We start from the raw sequence: 18747 nt of genomic DNA, 5'->3' as shown, positions 1-18747 counted from the left end.
ATTTCTTATCCAGCCCCGCCCAAACTGATCCAACCTTCCAATAGCACCAGCAATTCCCTGTAAACCTCTACATCACAGATCTCCAACAGTTATTTCGCTAATTTAAATTACACAAAGCACAGCACAAAAGCACAAGCATTTTAACCACTTACAGATCTTTGGGTTGACTTCTGTGCCTCTTTTCATCCTGAGAGGGGAAAGTGTGGGTGGAGAAATAAAGGGGGGAAAATTAATTTCTGAGTAAGAGCGAGACAAAACCCCAAAGTATCAGTTAAGGATTGCAGCACTGTGGAATGAGAGAACAGGAAAATCTGGGCAGGTCTACAGGGTAGAGATGAGGCTTCAAAAATGTTAACTCAGTTTCCTAACACCTACAAACAAGAGTTGACCGGTAGTTGGCAAACTTCCTGTAAAGGGCAAAAAAATACACATTTTCAGATGTACAAGCCACAGACCTGTGTCACAGCTACTCAACTCTGCCACTGTAGCACAAAAGCAGCCAGAAACAATACATAAGTGAAATGGTATGACTGTGTTCCAATAAAACTTTATGAAAACAGGCAGAGGGCCAGATTTGACCTGTGGATCACAGTTTACCAACCCCTGTCCTAGGATAGCTCAAAGTAAAAGGGAATATTATAGCCATTTTGCTTATGTCGGCCAAAATGCCCATAGCTCCATCTGTCGTTTGGTCAGGGGTGAAGATGTCATACAGACAGGCATTGGGACAGTAGGAGTGGGGTAGGGGGTGACAACACTAAACTTCGGAATCTAGTATGGGACAGAAGTAGAAGTAGGAATTCCCGACTTGGTCACCAACTCATTAGACAAAGTCAAATGTTTGATCCTTTTGTCCTTTTCTGCCGAGAGGCAAAAGTGCTGGCTGTGTGGTCTAAAGCTCCTACCAGTTGCCGTCTGAGGAAAATGGGTGGTTTGACAGCACCGCTAAGATCTCTCTAGATCTGAAGGGATGCCAGGCGAGTGCTGACAGTAAGGTAATGAATATCCAGACAGAAAAGATGAGAGACAATAAGATGTTAGATAGAACAAGCTGGAGGAAACACCGAAAGGATCATCTGCCATAGAACAAGAAGGGGTGCCCGCTGGAAGCGAGAATGCTCACGACCCAGCAAGTCTGACCTCTGGCTCTGCTCTCTAGATCTCAGACAGAAAACCAGAGACAATCCTGGGACCACCCTCGTTTGGCTTCTCTTAGACAGGGACCAAACTGCTAAGGAGCTTAAGAGTCCTGTGCTGCGGCCCCCAGCAGCTGTGTCCCCCTCCCCTGGAGTTCACAGCCCTGTGGATAACCTTGCTGCCCAGGACGTTTACACAGGCCCACCCCGGATCAATGTAGTGTTTTAGGGTTTAAATGTGCTCACTTAGCTGAACTGGGGAAGCTGGCAGGGAAGGGAAGAGCTAGGCTCAGAACTCAGGAGACTGACTGGTTGGTAAAGCAGCACAAGTGTGATGACACCATGTAGCTGGGGTGACACGTCAAGCCTTCTCAGGGCAGAGGCTCTGAAGAGAAGCTGGCTCCACACACGCCTTAGTCCAGCACACAGAGGCCCTCCCCACCGTTACGATGCACAGACAACTGAACACTCACTATGTATCAGGCGCTGACATGAAGTGACAGCCACCCACCCCCACGAAGGGTAGCAGCTGACCTGCCCAGCGCCACCCCACGGGCAGGTAGGGCTGGAGCTGAACACAGAGCCCTACCCCACGCCATTTCTCCCCACCAACTGGGAACGTAAGGATCAGGTAGAGATAAGTGACAGAGTCAGTCTTTACTTTGTCTTCTCCTTCATTCATTTCAGCCTGAGCTCCTCCGGGCCTTGCATCTCTGTCTGGCTCCTCCTTAGATTTCTGTTTAGGTGTTCTGCCGCAGAACGAAACACACAGTCAGCTCAGGGCGCCCGCTGCCCTTTCAAGCAGCCCCAGTGAGGGGTTTACACGGTCTCCTCCCCTAAGTTAGAGCATGGATTGTATTTCTTATCTGAAGGGCAAGTTTTCAGAGCAAGAAACCCAGAAGGCATTTATTACTTCAGAAAGTATGATCTCGGAAGCGCCCTCTACACTTCCCTGTTGCTGAGACACGCAGTAGTTTACAAACAAAAGAGACAACAGGGATCCACTGATCTCTGGTAACCTGATGGGAATCCTGCCTGTGGTGGATTCCTGTGCAGGTTTGCTAGCTGGCCTGAGGTGCCGTCCAGAAAGTCCTCACCTCTCCGTCCGCCAGGGCCCGGCCACTCAGTTCAGGTGTTCTGCCCACCCCAGACTCAGGCCCAGGCTCAACATTTGCTTCAGCCCACTGTCTGTCAGAGGCTGCTTTCCACTTCTGCCCTCAGGTGCTGCCACTGCCACGGGAGCACACCCAGGCTGGCCAAGTCTTGGGGCTGAAGCGGGTCCACCTGACCAAGATCAGCCAGTGGCCACTGAGCCGCGAACATGTACGCTCAAAACATGGTTACTCTCGTAAGCCACTGAGCTTCGGGGCAGTTTGTCATACAGCGCCTTCACAGCTGTGGGGAAGGGACAGAGCTGCTCAATGCCCTTTAACCACCACCTGACTAGCTGCTTGCTGCATGAGCACCACCAAGAAGAGGCCTGGGGTCAAGGTCAGCTAAATCTCACCTGACCTCAGCCTTCAGTGTGGTGGTCCGACCTTACACGAGCAGAAGTCATCCACACAGCATATGTATGATCAGTGCACTTAACACTGTCCAATCCATTATTTTTACCAGAACGCTTATTTTAGCAAGTAAGCTTCACAAAGTACAAAGGCATGTTAACTGTACTTACAGTTCTTTGGTTTGACTTCTGAGTCTCTTTTCTTCCTAAGTGGAGGGGAGGGGGAGACCAAAAAAAAAAAAAAAGACTAGTTAATTTTTTTTTTGTTTTCTGTGGTACGCGGGCCTCTCACTGTTGTGGCCTCTCCTGTTGCAGAGCACAGGCTCCGGATGCGCAGGCTCCGCGGCCATGGCTCACGGGCCCAGCCGCTCCGCGGCATGTGGGATCTTCCCGGACCGGGGCACGAACCCGTGTCCCCTGCATCGGCAGGCGGACTCTCAACCACTGCGCCACCAGGGAAGCCCAGATTAGTTAATTTTTGCATTTGATTTGAATCTTTCTACTAAAGAGTTTTACGGAAATAAAATACTTAAACTGATCCTGCAGTCTAGTTGGAATAAAGATTCTCTTCTTTCAAGACAGCACATTTTTGCGACTTTCCTGGTGGTCCAGTGGCTAAGACTCTGTGTTCCTAATGCTGGGGGCCCAGGTTCGATCCCTGGTCGGGGAACTGGATCCACATGCCATAACTAAGAGTTCGCATGCCACAACTAAAGATCCCGAATGCCGAAATAAATTAAAAAAAAAAAAAGGCACTTTTTTTGGTGGGGTAGGTAGGCAGGAAGTTAAAGAACTCTTAGACAGATCCTGATGTTTAAGAGGGATTTGGGGGCAAAATACTATCTACTTGTCATTATTAAGTGTTGACAGTCTCATAGAAAACTTTATCAAAACTAGGAATCTAATAAAGAAATGAAGTAGAATGACCCAATCTGGAAAAGAGCTCCGTCTCAAACATGGACAACAAATTGTTTTGAGCCTGAATTTAGAGAGCTAAACACGCCTCTCCAGAGAGCAGAATTCAGCCTCAGGAACCCCACACTTTGTAAGGAGATCACAAAGGTTGGTGATGTTAACAGAAGGAACACATTGCAGACCTTCCTCCTGGAAGAAGAGATCCTGGGAGTCTGGTCACAGACAAGGGATTTCAATCTTGCCCTCAAATCCTTCTTTGGAGGGTGGTGGTCACGCTAGTCCACTAGAACCGCTTCTTCTCAAACAATTCAACATGTGTCCCAACTGTAACTGCTGCTAACTTTAACTAGGATCAGGGTAGGGAAGTGATCAGTTAAAGACTAGTTTCAAGTACCAAATAATTCAAGAATTATACATCTTTAGTTGATTCCCCATTAGGACAAAATAACAGACACCCATCCTTTAACAGGCTCTCAATAAGGGCACACACCACCCACCCATTTGAGTTTCTAAGAAACCTCTAATCAATGTCTTAATAAAACCAAAAGGGACCTAGGGCTTCCCTGGTGGCACAGTGGTTGAGAGTCCGCCTGCCGATGCAGGGGACACGGGTTCGTGCCCCGGTCCGGGAAGATCCCACATGCCGCGGAGCGGCTGGGCCCGTGAGCCATGGCCGCTGGGCCTGCGCGTCCGGAGCCTGTGCTCCGCAACGGGAGAGGCCACAACAGTGAGAGGCCCGCGTACCACAAAAAACAACAACAACAAAAAACCCAAAAGGGACCTGATATTGTTCTACCACCTGTGACTGACCAATGTCAGCCCTTTGTCATATGGGGCAGTGCTGTCTAATGGTAAAGCTTCCAGTATCAGACCCCCTATTCCTTCTCCGACCCCCTCCCATGGGGGTTCAGTGGGTACATCTGTATTTCACAGAAGCTTAAACTCCGATTTTACAAAGGAGCTGGAGGTCTGGGGAAAGAACTCATCTGATCTCAGTTAAGAATGCAACTCTATACCTGGACGATACTAGAGCACTTTAGCACCTCATGTGTTTGAAAATGAGACCTTCACAAGGACCTCATGGGCAGGAGAGGCAGGCAGGAGAGCGGACAGACTGAAGCTCTGTGACTGACTGATCAAGTAGCAGAGGTTCAGCTGAGTTCCAGGCCTACCGCTGATTTACTATCACCACAGCCACGTAACACACCCTCCACATAGAGAACCAGCAGAAAAATGAGTTTGAAGAGCATTTTAGCTAAATTCAAGGTCACTTTGATCGTTAGTGAAAGTCACTCTGTTCCTACACGCTCCCCACACCCTCACCCCCCTTCCTAGAACCAAATGGGTTCTGAGATTAAGGTGGAAGTGACAAACCTGGAGGTGACCAGGCTTTACTTTATCATCTCTTTCTTCTTCTTCCACGTGTGTTCCTGGTCTTACTCTTCCCGGTTCTTCTGCAGGGAGCAGTCCAGCAACTCTGTCAAGCAAAATCACACACCCTAATGTTGACTTTCACAGACTCCTCCCGTGGAAGCAATTTTCAAAAGGTCTTCCTTCCTACCCACCGCCCCAAAAAATCAATCTTCATCTCAGAAGCCCTGAAAGGCACATATTACCTCAACATTTAATATTTAATACAACCTTTAGATCTAGTTCTGATAACGGCCAGTTGCCCCCAATTCACTCTTTGCAAGACAATTCTACCTGAATCACAAGGTTAATAATCTGACTGCAAACTCGGCATCCTTAAGCTATCTATGGTCACCCCGGCAACTCACTATAAAGTTCTTCTTTTTAGAAGATTTCAGAAAAGTAATTTCAGTCATCAAGATTACATATTGCACAGAAAAGATTATTATTCTTACCGTTCTCTGGATGTAACTCTACGTCTCTTTTCCTCCTATGTGGAGAGAAGGGAAAAAGAGAAAAACAATATTTCAAAAGAAGATCAAAACCAAAAGCATGAGTCAAAGTATTAAATAAATACATTTGATGTGGTTAAAAACAGGGGTTGAGGGGTAATCTGGGTTTGGGGGAGATCTGGGCAACCTTCAGCCTGGTGTTGATGTCCCACCACCCTCAAAACAAAGAGAGGCCCAGGAGCTGGCCCGGCACACATCTGGGCACTAGAGGTCATCTAGTGACGCTACGTAAAGTCAAAGATCCGCCTCATGTCAGGAATTTGTTAATACTAGAAAAAAACCAAAGTAGTAATTTGGGATTCACATCAGGAAGTGATGATGACAACCTAAACTGGACACCAGCCCTTCTCTGATGAATACCTTAGTACACTACTTCCCTAAGTTCACAACGCTTGCCATCTCCAGGATATCTGTATTTATGTATTTAAGAGGGATAAAAATATTGTGGTGAAAAAAAAAATATATTGTGGTGATGAAACCGATCTATGTCTTGTTTGAGGTGGAGGTTACAAGAATGCATGCATGCGTACATGTGACCATACATGCACAGTGAATAAAGTCTGTAGATTACGCCGATGTCCATGTTCTGGTTTTGCTATTACAGTTACGTGAGATGTTACCATTGGAGAAAGTTGGGTAAACTACACAGAACCCCTGTACTATATTATACGGAATTAATCTGTATGTGTATATATAAAATTCTGCCTCCAGACTGCCTTTAGACTCGAGCTACAACATCAACTCTTCCCTGGGTCTGCAGCCTGTTGGCCTGTCCTGCACATTTCAGACTTGCCAGCCTGAAATCGTGTGACTCAGTTGCTTAAATTAATCTCATACATACAGACATCACTGGGTCTGTTTCTCTGGAGAACCCTAAGATAGATTTTATACTACAGTTATACATACATACATATCATCTGAAACAATACAGAAGAAACTGATGAATGCTCGCCTCTCAAAGGAAGGACAGGATGGAGAGGGGGGAGTACCACCCCTATGTACCAAACAGCCTTTTGTACTGTTTTACCAAATGCATGTATTTAATACCTGTTTTAAAAAACACAGTGAGATCTCAAAACTTTAAATTGACTAAAGTAAGATTCTCTCTGTAGTACTACTTATTTGACCACCACCACCTGATAACACTGGTGTGGTGCACTGAGCCTTACTCTAGCATATCGGGATAAACCCTGTTTCGACAAGTGTTCATCCTCCAAGTCCCCAAGGTCTCACACACACTGCCAGTGAAACTGCTTCCTGCTTGGGAAAGAGTGCCCCAGTTCGTTTCTTTAGAAGCTAAAAGGCTACGTAAGCCCTCCAAAAGGTTAGAGGGCAAAGAACAACTCTAAAACTGGCACACTTGTTAAAAAAAAAAAGACTTGCCAATATTACAAGAGCCAGCTTGCTTTCACCTGTGACACGTTTTCTTAGGAGGCAAGGGATGTGGCCACGTGACTTGGACAAGCTGTTTCCCTCTGTCTCAGTGTCCCACCTGTGAGTGGGTAGTCTGACTAAACAGGAGAATGAGTATGTCTTTTACAACAGGACGTCAAGTCCACCTCAGTGATATTGGTAGCCTTGAGTCCAGTGCTTCTCGCTCAGTGCAACTGTGCCCCCCAGGGGACACCTGGGAAAGTCTGAAGGTGATTTTGGTTGTCACAACTGGGAGGAGAGAGGGAATGTTACGGGCATCTAGGGAGTAGAGGTCGGGACCTTGCTAAACATTCTATGATGCACAGGACTCACCCCCACAGCAAAGGTTTACCTGGCCCCAAAAGTCAATGCCTTCGTTGAGAAACCCTGCCTTAGAGCAAACCACGGATACTCATCTTTAGCAGGTAACGGGGCATTTACTACCCACCTGTAACCTACAGACTTCCCGACTTACACAGCTAATCCTGTGGCAGGACTGAAATAGATAGTGTGTGACCATCTGGTATTATCTAGGTTTGCCCCTCAAGTCACATGGGACAGTGCTAGAGACTGACATTTTCGATATTGGAGGCCTTTGGCAAGCCGCCAGTTTTCTAACCTAAAAAGTCTAAGCGGCATTATTACAATACACATAACATGACAATTCTGCTTTTCTAGAGAAATTAGATGTGGGAAAGGGGCTTATCTGACATCAGAAGGAAATGCTTTAAACACATCACATCTGCTGGTTTGACTGTCAAATCTTGACAACTGGAGAGGTAGGAAAGTAGACAGGAGGGAACAGACCAAAGTTACGGGCCTTCTGAGCCCTCAGGTCTAACCCTAACACACTTCGTACTGCCCAGGGTCCAGGGATATGTTCTAACATCCTCTCAGTCACTTCTGGGCCATAGATAGACCAAGTATACATTCACAACTACCAGCAAGTGTACCAAAATAAGGCAGAGTTAAGAAACTTAAACACGAGCCCTACCTGGTCTTTTTCTTCTTCATCGACAGAATCATCTGATTTTGCTTTTTCAGCGTCTTCCTCAGGTTTCCGTTTGGCAGGGCTGTCACACACAGTAAAGCCAACTGTTAGCTCAGCCAGACCCTAGTCCTCCAGTGGGCACGAAACAACTTATATTCCTCCCTACCAAGAGTACCCTCTGTTTGGAAAGATTCAGGGCATGGACACCCTCTTCCCTCCAAGGAGAAGCCCTTTCTGCCAGGACATTAAAAGAAGCTTCGAGCTTAATGTTTCTTTGGATGACAGGTTTAGAATACCACCATTTTGCAAACCTTAAGAAGTAATGGATCTAGACTTTGATCAACGGCTGCTAGAATCACCGAACAGACATTACATGCCTCTGATGGACAGCCCCATGCCGTCAATGAAGTCTCACAAAATAAGGCTGGAATCTGATCAAGACTCTAGACCTAACTACCAGTGTACAGAGAACTGGAGACAAGGGAACACATTAACCACCAAAACGATGCAGTCAGCCAGACCTAGAAGCTAGTAGACAAAAGACCTATTTTCTTTAAATAAATGGCAAGAAACTAAGGAATCTATCACTTGAAAGGCTTAAGGAGCAAATCAACCAAACTCTGTTACACAAGGGGAAGAATGAACACTGCTATGTATTTGTTAGTAAGGAACTGTTACACTTTATAAGGCATGTTTTGTCTTCTTCAAAAGACGGTTTGCTAGATGTTAGCAATTATAGCAAAATATGAATAAAAAACTTGTCAAAGAAAGAGACCTTGTCATCTAGAAATATCATATTTGTGGATAAGATGACATGTCCGATTTGTTTCAAAGTAATCCAACTGGGGGGACATGGCTGTGTATGGAGTTGTAATCCATTTGGAATAATTCACTTGGAGCATATGGGGGTATAGATGAAACAACAGACAGGAGCTGTTAACTGTTGTTGACACTGGGTGATAGGTACACAGGGGTTCATTTTACTATCCTTGGTAATTTTGTGTATGTACATTTGAAGTTTCCTATGTTAAGAGTAAAAATGGATGAGGTCTTCAGAAATGCTGTTCATGGATGTCTAATTACAGAATATCAAAAGGAAAACCTAACAATGTGGAAGTCAGAATTACTAAGTTACATCCTACTAATTCTATACGTGTTTTACCAAAAACAGTTGGCCCCTAAAATGGGGGCTGTCCATTCATTATATACTGACCCCCTTGTGAAATGAGATGTGATGGTGGTCTGCCTGGTAGTTTGCCTTGTAATCCTGGGGCTAGATGAGACTTCAGCTGCTTAAAGAAAAAGAAACAAAAAAGCCACTATGAATAAAGAGTTCACAGCGAAGGTACAGTTCTTCAGCATTACCAAGCTGGTGCAGAGACCAGGTTCTGAGGATTAAGTATCCTTCTCTTCTTATTCTAAGCAACCACCATCTTGATAAAGTCATCAAATTAGCACCTGCCAGTTTGCTGGGCCATTTCAACACAAGCTCTTGTATGAGGGGCCCAACCCTGAGACGGAAAAGGAAACAGAACCTCCGCTTATTTCGTCAAAAGATGAAGTGGCCAAGCACCTGACCTGAGCTCAAGTCCCATGCTCTTATTTTTAAAAATTCCAGAAGAGTTACTCTGACTACAAGCGGGGAAGGAGTCTAAGAATAAATGTTCAGCTTAAGCAGGCATGTAACTTAGACGTAATAAACATCAGTAGCTCCTGTTATCTTATACCTCATAAATTCAACCACATTTGGGGATCTAATGCTCTATAACTTGGTTGAAGACAAAAATTGCAGGTATATATCTAAGCTAGTTAGAAGTATACACAAGAGGGAATTCCATGGTGGTCCAGTGGTTAAGACTCGGCACTCTCACTGCTGAGGGCCCGAGTTCGATCCCCGGTTGGAGAACTAAGATCGTACAAGCCGAGCCACACAGCCACCCCCCACCCCCGCCCCCAAAAAACAAAAAAACCCCAAAAGATACACAAAAAACAAGTACTGCCGGTGGAGGGGTTGTGTGGGGGGGGAACAGACAGACCCTATGGCGCCAAGTCTGTCCTCCCCTTAGGTGGTACCAGACTCCAACGAGGTCAAACGAGTCAAGCACTCTTACATTTTGTTTCTGCATCGGACTTGCTTCTCCTGGGCATGCAAAGTTTGGAAACAGGTTTGGGGGACTTCTTTTTCTCTGCTATTTCCACTCTGTGCTCCTCACCACTTGTCTGGCTCCCGTTTTCTAGACATCCATTCACTTCCCGACTGAAAGCATGAGCTCCGTTCTCCAAGGACAAATCTTTATTTAAAAGGGATTTGACTTTAGCCAGGTAGCCCTCCTACAGCAGGAAAGGATAATTTAAGTAGCAGTGAATGTAAACAAGTGGCAATGAGAGAATAAGGAAACACATGCGCTTCCTGTGTAACTATCAGGTAACAGGGAGAGGTGGGATTATTCTGCCTCCCTGGTCACAGACAAGTTACATGGGAGGAAACATTTTCTAGCCACTGGGATGCTGAGGACTTACCTCTGATAATTCTTCTTTATGTAATTTGGTTTCCAAGTCACATAATTGATTCTTTATTTCTGTCTGCAGAAATTCATGCAAGAGATTCAATTTCTCCTTCACGCATTCCTAAGGGAAGGATATAGGTTTAGAAGTCTCTGCACTCCCAAGCTATGAACTAATGGACCAATACACAAATAGTTACGCTGCCTGGTCACCTAACAATGACTGAATGGCAGGCAATGCTGAGTCAGCTAAAAAGAAAACTAAATATTCACAAGACATGTTCGTGATGTTTCCACTAAGATCATATCACACCATCTCCAGAGTGGTGAAAAATGGAAAGATTAGAGGTGAAACAGATACATAATAGTGTACTAGAACAAAACTGATTTTGAAAAACAGTGTGACCGGGACACGTTATAATCCAGACTTGAGGCCACAGAACCCAGACGGGGAAACTCGATGAGCTACCAAAAGCTAACCAATAATATCCTATTAGTACAGCACATTAGACAAAAACATCCAACGTATCCTCAACTTTAGGGAAAAGAGAGCCAATTCCACTTCAATTTGTTTTTATGAACTACACAGTATCTGTCAATTGGTCACATTTGATCATAAATTTTGTTAAGGTAGAGATTACCTTACCTTTTCTGTTAAACTATCTCTTTCCAAATCTTTGAGCCTGGGGGAAGAAAAAGGGAAGAAACAAACACTTGTTAAGCAACATTGTCTACCTGTAAGAATACCACAGTTTAAAGAACTTTGGAAATAAGTTTAACATGAATGTTAGAAAAAAATACAATGGTTTTTCCCTCCCCCAGTGTCTAGAATGCCCTACTGTAATGCCTACACGTTAAGAAGTTATTTTCGGGCTTCCCTGGTGGCGCAGCGGTTGAGAATCTGCCTGCCAATGCAGGGGACACGGCTTCGAGCCCTGGTCTGGGAAGATCCCACATGCCACGGAGCAGCTGGGCCCGTGAGCCACAACTACTGAGCCTGCGTGTCTGGAGCCTGTGCTCCACAACAAGAGAGGTCGTGACAGTGAGAGGCCCGCGCACCGCGATGAAAAGTGGTCCCCGCTCGCTGCAACTAGAGAAAGCCCTCGCACAGAAACAAAGACCCAACACAGCCAAAACTAAAATTAATTAATTAATTTTTTAAAAAGTTATTTTCAATATGAATGAGGCCCCCCTTTTGGGGGGTGGTTTTCTGATGGTGGTAAGAGATGATATAGGAGCTCTAGAACAACATTATTTCTTTTTTTTTTTAACATTCTTTTAAAGACACTGGGAAAGGGGAAGCAGGTCACACAGTTGGGGTCCTTCCCAAGTTAACTGACCTACAGGTAGTCTTCCTCCAGTTGGACCTGACAAGATTTCATAGGAGGGCATACAGAGGTTAGAAAGAGTGGACCAGGGTGACAGGATGCTGTGGGGAACAGCCAGCTAACATTCCCAAAGGCCAGGATGGGGTGGTGGCAGCATATTCCTGATGAGGAATATAGGAAAATGGAGGAGTCAAGGCATCTGAGGCAGCAGGGGGTGCCCACACACAAGGAAGACAGATGAAGCTAGAAAAGTTGGCTGGCGCCTCACCCAAGAGCTCATCCTTGTAAATGTTTGTACCTAGTCATTCACAAGTACAGAACTGTCATGAGTTTAGCTGGAAAATCATGGTCTGATTTGATTATTGAAGATTAGTATCTTGCCTCTTTGGGGAGGAAGGGAGCAAAAAGAATAAAGGAACAAAACTAGAAGACACCGAGGAAATGGGGAGGCTGCTGTTCCTAGCCTGGGTGCTGACTGTGGGCAGTTGGGTGAGAACAGGTCTAACCAGCTGGGCAAGCGTCCGTCAGCAGAGGGGCAGCACCCTGGGCGGGAACTGGGCCTCCACCATCTATGGCTCCTCCCCTCCAGCACCCAGGCTAGGTACTCAGTTACCAGCAGCCCAGAGGACAGGAACAGAGCTCTGCCAGGCTGGCCTTCCCAGAGGGCAAGTGTAAGCAGCACAGCCAGGAATTGAGTGACAGGCTTTGCTGGACTAATGACATACAGTGGCTACTCCGAGTGCACGTGGATCCTGCTTCTAGCTTCAACCACCACTGCCATCTGTGGGTGCCTACTCTACGCCAGGCCCTGTTCCAGGCAACAAGCTGAGTGATGGGATGTAGGCACTACCAGGCAGGGACCTCATGACTTGCTGGATGGTCAGGAAAGGCCTTTCTATAGAAAAGACTTAGCAGGGACTTCCCTGGCAGTCCAGTGGTTAAGACTCCGTGCTTCCAAGGCAGGGGGCGCCGGTTCGATCCCTGGTCGGGGAACGAAGATCCCATATGCCACAAGGTACGGCCAAAAAAAAAAAAAAAAGAAAGACTTAGCAGCCTCCAGATACAGCGGTAATATACTATATTTCACATATGTTGTGTAACTTGGACTCAAGATTCCGAGTCAAGCTTTCCAGAAGCATGTGAAGCCCCTTCCAGGCAAAAGTCATTTTACCCTCAAAGCAACTCAGGTCCTGGGAGAGCCTTGGATGAGGACAACTGCATAACTCGGTACTCACATGCTGCTGCAGGAGCATCACACCTACCTGTCTTCAGTCATTCTCCTCACAAAACCCTGGCAGGACACAGCTCCTACCTCGACCAGGTTACCTCAGGTGTCAAGGATAACACTTAGACTGAAGCCCATCAAAGGGCCCTTTCCACAATGCTGACAACTCCTACATCTGGCCAGGAGACAGATCTGTGGGTCTGAATTCTTTGAAGCTTTCCTGTGAAGTGGGATATTTAGCCTGGCAGGGAGAAACAAATCTTCAGACTATCTGAAGTGTCTTGCCCTGTGAAGATTGGATTTGACCTGCTTGGCCCCAGAGTGGAAGGTTGGAGCCCAGGGCAGGCACCGAGGAGCCAGAGGTGTGGCAGGAAGAAGGCTGGCCAGTGCGCCGCTCCTGACACCCAGGCTTTCACTGGAGCACCCATCCCCTTCCCAGTAAAACTGGTGACACTACCTCACATCTGCTTGACATTCATAGCCAGGAGGATTAGAAGCAGACATGAAGGACCAGGTAGAGGAGTCACAGAGAACAGCAACCACCTTATAAAAGAAAACCGTAGCTCCCTTCCAGTCTAAGATCCCACAATTCATTCCTAGTTGCTTCCCTCAGAGCAGTTCTTTAAAGGAGAAAAAGATATACATAAACCACTGTGTGGACAAACAGAGTTCAAATCTGAGGCTTCTGAAGCAAAAGGGTATAATCAGCATCAGGAAGGAGGGATCCAGAGACATTGAGAGCTCAGCGGGAACCGGGCAGAGGGAGCTGTCCGAAACAGGAGCAGCACAGCAGGGGCGCTGGCTCAGAGTTCACCCAAGGAACCCACACAAGTCGGGCTGACACAGGGGAAGAAAGGCAAGTCCAGAGAGAGGAGGTGGGTGCCAGTCTGAGGGAGGTCAGCAATGTCAGGCTCAAAATCATTGACTTTGCTCCATAGTTAACAAACCATCGGAAGAGTCATGGGGGTGGTAGAACCCAAGGTATCAGGCATCTTTTAGTAGGAAAAAATAAAGTCAATCTGGCAGAAATAAACAATATATCAGACAGGAAGAGATAAGATGTTAAATCACTCTAACATCCTAAACTAGAAATGCTGGTCTGTAATATGGTTTAGCAGCAGGAGCTGAGAACATGCTAGAGAAGTTACAAAGCTCCGTCTACTCTGCCTTTTGTAATGGGCTGCATGGCGGTTGGTATAGGGCTACCAGAGATAATATTTGTGGTACGAAGGAAAACGGACCACCCCCCGCAAAGATATCCATGCCCTAATTCCCCAGAACCTGTGAATATGTTACCTTACAGGGCAAAAGGGGCTTTGCAGATGTGATTAAGGTTACAGCCCTTGAGATGGGGAGGTTTTCTTGGCTTATCCGGGTAGGCCCAATCGAGTCACTTAAATCCTAGGAGCAGAGAAACTTCCCAGCTACAGTATTTCAAGCGATGTGACTACAGAAGGGTCAAAAAGATGTGATGTGAGAACTGGCTTTGCTGGCTTTAAAGACGGAGGAAGGGGGCCACAAGCCAACAGATGTCATCACCTCTAGTAGCTGGGAATGGCTCTCACCTTAGAGCCAGTAAGAGAAGAGGGACCTCAGTCTTATAACCACAAGGGACCGAATTCTGCCAACAACCTGAAAGAGTAAGAAACAGGTCCTCCCCTAGCGCCTCCAGAAAGGAATGTAGCCTGCTGACACTTTAATTTTAATCCAGTGAGACCCACACCACATTTCTGACCTACAGAATCAGAAGATAGCAAATTTGTTTTATTTAAGCTACTAAGACTGAAGTAGTTTGTTACGGCAGCAATTAAAAATTAATACAGTACCAGAAATTCTGAACTTTTCGGTGGGAGAAAGTAAGCAGACCATGAATTTTAGGAGTGACATTTCAGTGAATAGCTATCTAGATGGCTATTCGGCAGCCAGAAATTAGAACGGGCTCTCCAAAGAGGCCTCTCCAGCTGTACCCCCAACTGCTGAAAGCAGAAATCTAAGACTGGAAGAAAATAAGGGTCCAGGAATTGAAAAGGAATATGGCAGAAATCAGGGAAGAGGTCCCCTGGTGGCAAACAGCATCACAAAAGCCAAGGATACAAAGAATTAAGGGTAGAAAACCACCTTAACTGAAGAATAGACTGGACACCCGGCACAAAAGCTAAGCTAAGGTGGCAGGAGAAAGAGCAAGACCAGGGACTTCCCTGGTGGTGCAGTGGTTAAGAATCCGCCTGCCAATGCAGGGGACAGGGTTTGAGCCCTGGTCCGGGAAGATCCCACAAGCCGCGGAGCAACTAAGCCCATGCGCCACAACTACTGAGCCTGCGCTCTAGGGCCTGTGAGCCACAACTACTGAAGCCCGCGTGCCACAACTACTGAAGCCCACGCACCTAGAGCCTGTGCTCCATACCACCGCAATGAGAAGTCTGCGCACTGCCACAAAGAGTAGCCCCCGCTCACCGCAACTAGAAAAAACCCTAACGCAGCAACGAAGACCCAACGCAGCCAAAAATAAATAAAATTAAAAAGAGCAAGTTGAGACGATAATACAAGAAACCAGGCAAACAGGAAGGTTGGAATGATAAGCAGACATACACTGCTATATTAGTATCTGCCTTAGTATCAGGTCTGCGTGTTGGTACTTTAAGTTATGCACCGCCCCCCACCCCAATAACAGGAGTGAAACATACAGCTGCCACGTGATAAGCAGTGAAGGAGGTTTCTGTGCAGGTGCTGTTCTACCACGTTTACACCTATCAGCTCAGCCTTCACAATGCCCCAGTGGAGCAGGCACCTCCATCCCATTTTACAGATAAAGCATCAGGAGGTTAGATGACTCGGTCATACAGCTGGCAAGGGGTGGGGTGGGATCTGAACTCCAGTAGTCTGCACCTCTAGAATCCTAGTGCAGGGGAGAACTAGAAAAGGTAACTCAGTTTTGCCCTCCATACCTACTCAGGAGCCATGGAACTAGTTAAGAACTTCACTCTAATCTAATCAGAGTGGCTAGCAGATAAGAAAGCTGTCATAATTACAAAGGCTAAATGAGTTGTGCAATGAGGTTGTTAGAATCAATATGTAAATCCAGGCCTCGGTGAAGGGGAACGTCTGGCATGTAAGCATTCGAGTCTAGTGGACACCGAGCTGCAAGTACAATGAATGGGGCAAACATGCTCAGACAACAAGTCATCATCAACTCCCAAGCTGCAAAGGCAGCATGCGGGATGCGCTGACAGAATTCAACGCCTCATCGCAGGGAAAGGGGAGTGTCTTTCTGAGCAGTCTTACGGATGAACAGACAATACCCAGCATGGTGAAGGGGTAGGTGGAACCCAGCCTCACACTGGTTGCTCTGCACGGTCCCAGGTCCTGAGAACCTAAAAGGTAACCTGTGTGGTTTGTGAGGAAAAGAGCACAAGATGAGTCAGGCAAGTGGACGGGGATCCCGGACTTGAAGCCAAGTGCATTAGGCAGTGTAAGGGGCAGGAAAACCTCTGTCTCCAACTTGTATCGAAAGAGGACCACAGTTTCCACTTATAGAAAGCAGACCTGAGTGGCAACAGAAAGACGAGTAGGAAGACTATTGCTTTTCTATACAAAAGATGGTGGCTTGGACAGAGTAAGAAAATTCAAGTGGAAAAATGTGGCTTGTCCTGAAAGGCGTTATTTTTAGAAGACTTAGGACATAAAATACTTCAAAAAAAAGTTAAACTTAAAAACCCAAATGTTAAGAATGCTTTCTAGTATCGTTACATAGTTAATGTAACTGTATGAGTTTTAAAAGAAGCTGCTATATAAACACAAGTTAGCACAAGTGACAGAAATGCCTGAGTGAGGTCTAGGCCTACATTTTGTTCCTAGAGCATTCTACTGAACTTAGCAGTATAATCCATAATATGAGGTCCCTAATTTCCATGAATCAAAAAAGTTCTACCTCCGTTTCCAAGGAGGTATAAGGGAGTATTGTAAAAGGAGTACTGAATGCCATGCTTATGTGTGTATTTTATAGGCTGAAATTCAAAATTTAAGAAAAGCTGTTGAGAGGGTCACATAAGCTGACAATGTCAATGGTCTGAGGCAGAAACCCAAGACTCTAAGCCACAGTAAGCAATTCTCATTCAAAGTAATATGGAACCTAGGGTGAATGGCGGATTGTAACACTCACCTAAGAACATTCAAATTCAACCAAACAAAACACTTGCTCTGGCCCAATAAAAGCCCTAGCTGAAGGGAAAGGTTTTGGCAAGAAGCAGACTTCCGCAGGAATCTTTGCTTCCTTGCTGTTAACTCCTGTGGCAACCACTCTTGAGAACACTTGAGGATTAAATGAGACAATGTAAAGTGTTTTATACAATTAGCAGAATGGAAAAAAAAGCAAGCTAGATTAGTCAATAATGCTAACACGGGGGAGGGGGGGGCCTTTATGTGCCAGGCATATTCTCATTTAATCCAATAGCAGTTTAAAGCCCATGTTAACTGTCCTAGTCCACAGATGTAACTTGTTTATGAAACTTGCCCAAGGTTAGATGAGCCAGTGGAGGTGGCATTCCCACCATCAAGTTAAGGAAGGCTGGGCCCAAACATCTCTGTCCTGGGTCTAAAGTGAAGCCAGATACTTCCTTAACGCCATTTCCATTTTTAAGTTATGTTTCCATTTTTAAGTTATAGGGATTCTTCAGCAAGGCAGAGCACCCTCTAACTGTGGTTAAGAAGTGGTCTGACGCCTGGGAGGGAGACCCAAATGCCTGCAACACCTACTCTCCACGCCCAAAAGCCCAAATCAGGACTGGACTGGCACAACTTTAGGAAACAAGCACAGGGAAATAGAGAAATGGCAAGATCAGGTTCACAAATCTGGCTGGAAGTGTTCAGGGCTGGTCGAGGCTCCCGTGACTAGTGCTCCAAGTGAGGTGTGCAAGCTTCCAGGAGTGAAACTGATGCCCTTCAGGAACAAGAAACCTGGGCCCGACGGTCTTGCCGCTGACCCCTGTGCACAGATTAGCTAAGACTGGCTAAGTCCCCGATGTTAGGTGCTGGCCCCTCACTCCCCCTACACACACACACACACACACACACACACACACACACGGAGGAAACTGCAGCCAGTTCTCCCTAGCAAGGCTTCCTTGATGCCCACGGCTCACAGGCACCGATTTACTAGAAGAAACCACTCAGCTTTCACGGCGTCCGAGCCCTAGCCCTCACGGTATGTGAAGAGTTCCTTGCAGAATGCGCCTACCCTAGCCGTATGAGGTGATGGAGGGAGCCCCCAGAGGAAGACGGGGCTCGCAAACCTGAGCCGGCCGCGCCCGTCCCCCGACCGGCGACATCTGTCTCTGGAGGCTGCCATCGGGATGCGTGGCGTGGGGGCACCGAGGGGACCCCCAAAATACCCCCGGGGACCAGGCCGGCCCGACCCCCTCGAGAGGACCGGGCACCGGAAGTGGAGGCCTTAGTGCCCGGGCCGAGGGGTATTCTGAGGCCGCGGGCTGCCCACTTCCTGCGCGACCAGGCTGGCGGCAGGGGCTGGGCCTGAGGCTGCTCCAGGAAGGGGATCCCCAAGGCGAACCCAAGGCTTGCTCTACTTTGAGGTCAGAAGAGACCCCCAAGTTTCCAGTCACCAGGGAGCTGTGAGAGGGCCTCGGCCCATTTTGGCGCCAAACGGCCAGGGGCGCGCGCGACCGGAAGTGCCACCCTGCCCGCGCCAACTGCCGCCGCGCGCCGCGCCATCCCACGCATGCGCGCCCGCCTGTCAGCGGCGGCCACGGGCTACCCGGAGGGGAAACGGCCCCCACCCCCACCCCCAACACCGTGC

The 18747-nt window shown here is 47.0% G+C and overlaps 1 protein-coding gene across 5 annotated transcripts in view; it reads right to left on the bottom strand.

Moving 5' to 3' along the window:
• Positions 1–18747, bottom strand: part of DNMT1 (DNA methyltransferase 1) — a 42362-nt gene that overhangs the window by 23437 nt on the left and 178 nt on the right. For 2 of the 5 annotated variants that reach the window (XM_079915496.1, XM_079915495.1), the window contains exons 2-11: positions 11032–11068; positions 10402–10509; positions 9993–10212; positions 9095–9170; positions 7885–7963; positions 5421–5455; positions 4930–5032; positions 2812–2846; positions 1798–1885; positions 153–187 (exon numbers count right to left, since the gene is read on the bottom strand). In XM_079915496.1, the coding sequence (XP_079771622.1) occupies positions 153–187; positions 1798–1885; positions 2812–2846; positions 4930–5032; positions 5421–5455; positions 7885–7963; positions 9095–9170; positions 9993–10212; positions 10402–10509; positions 11032–11068 (816 nt within the window). Of the gene's footprint in view, positions 1–152; positions 188–1797; positions 1886–2811; positions 2847–4929; positions 5033–5420; positions 5456–7884; positions 7964–9094; positions 9174–9992; positions 10213–10401; positions 10510–11031; positions 11069–18226; positions 18706–18747 lie in introns of those variants that run through there. The other 3 variants (XM_079915497.1, XM_079915493.1, XM_079915494.1) reach the window with 2 other exon arrangements.

The sequence above is a fragment of the Stenella coeruleoalba genome, assembly GCF_951394435.1.
Source record: "Stenella coeruleoalba genome assembly, chromosome: 3".
Lineage (NCBI taxonomy): Eukaryota > Metazoa > Chordata > Mammalia > Artiodactyla > Delphinidae > Stenella > Stenella coeruleoalba.
This window is presented reverse-complemented; position numbering and strand designations above follow the sequence as displayed.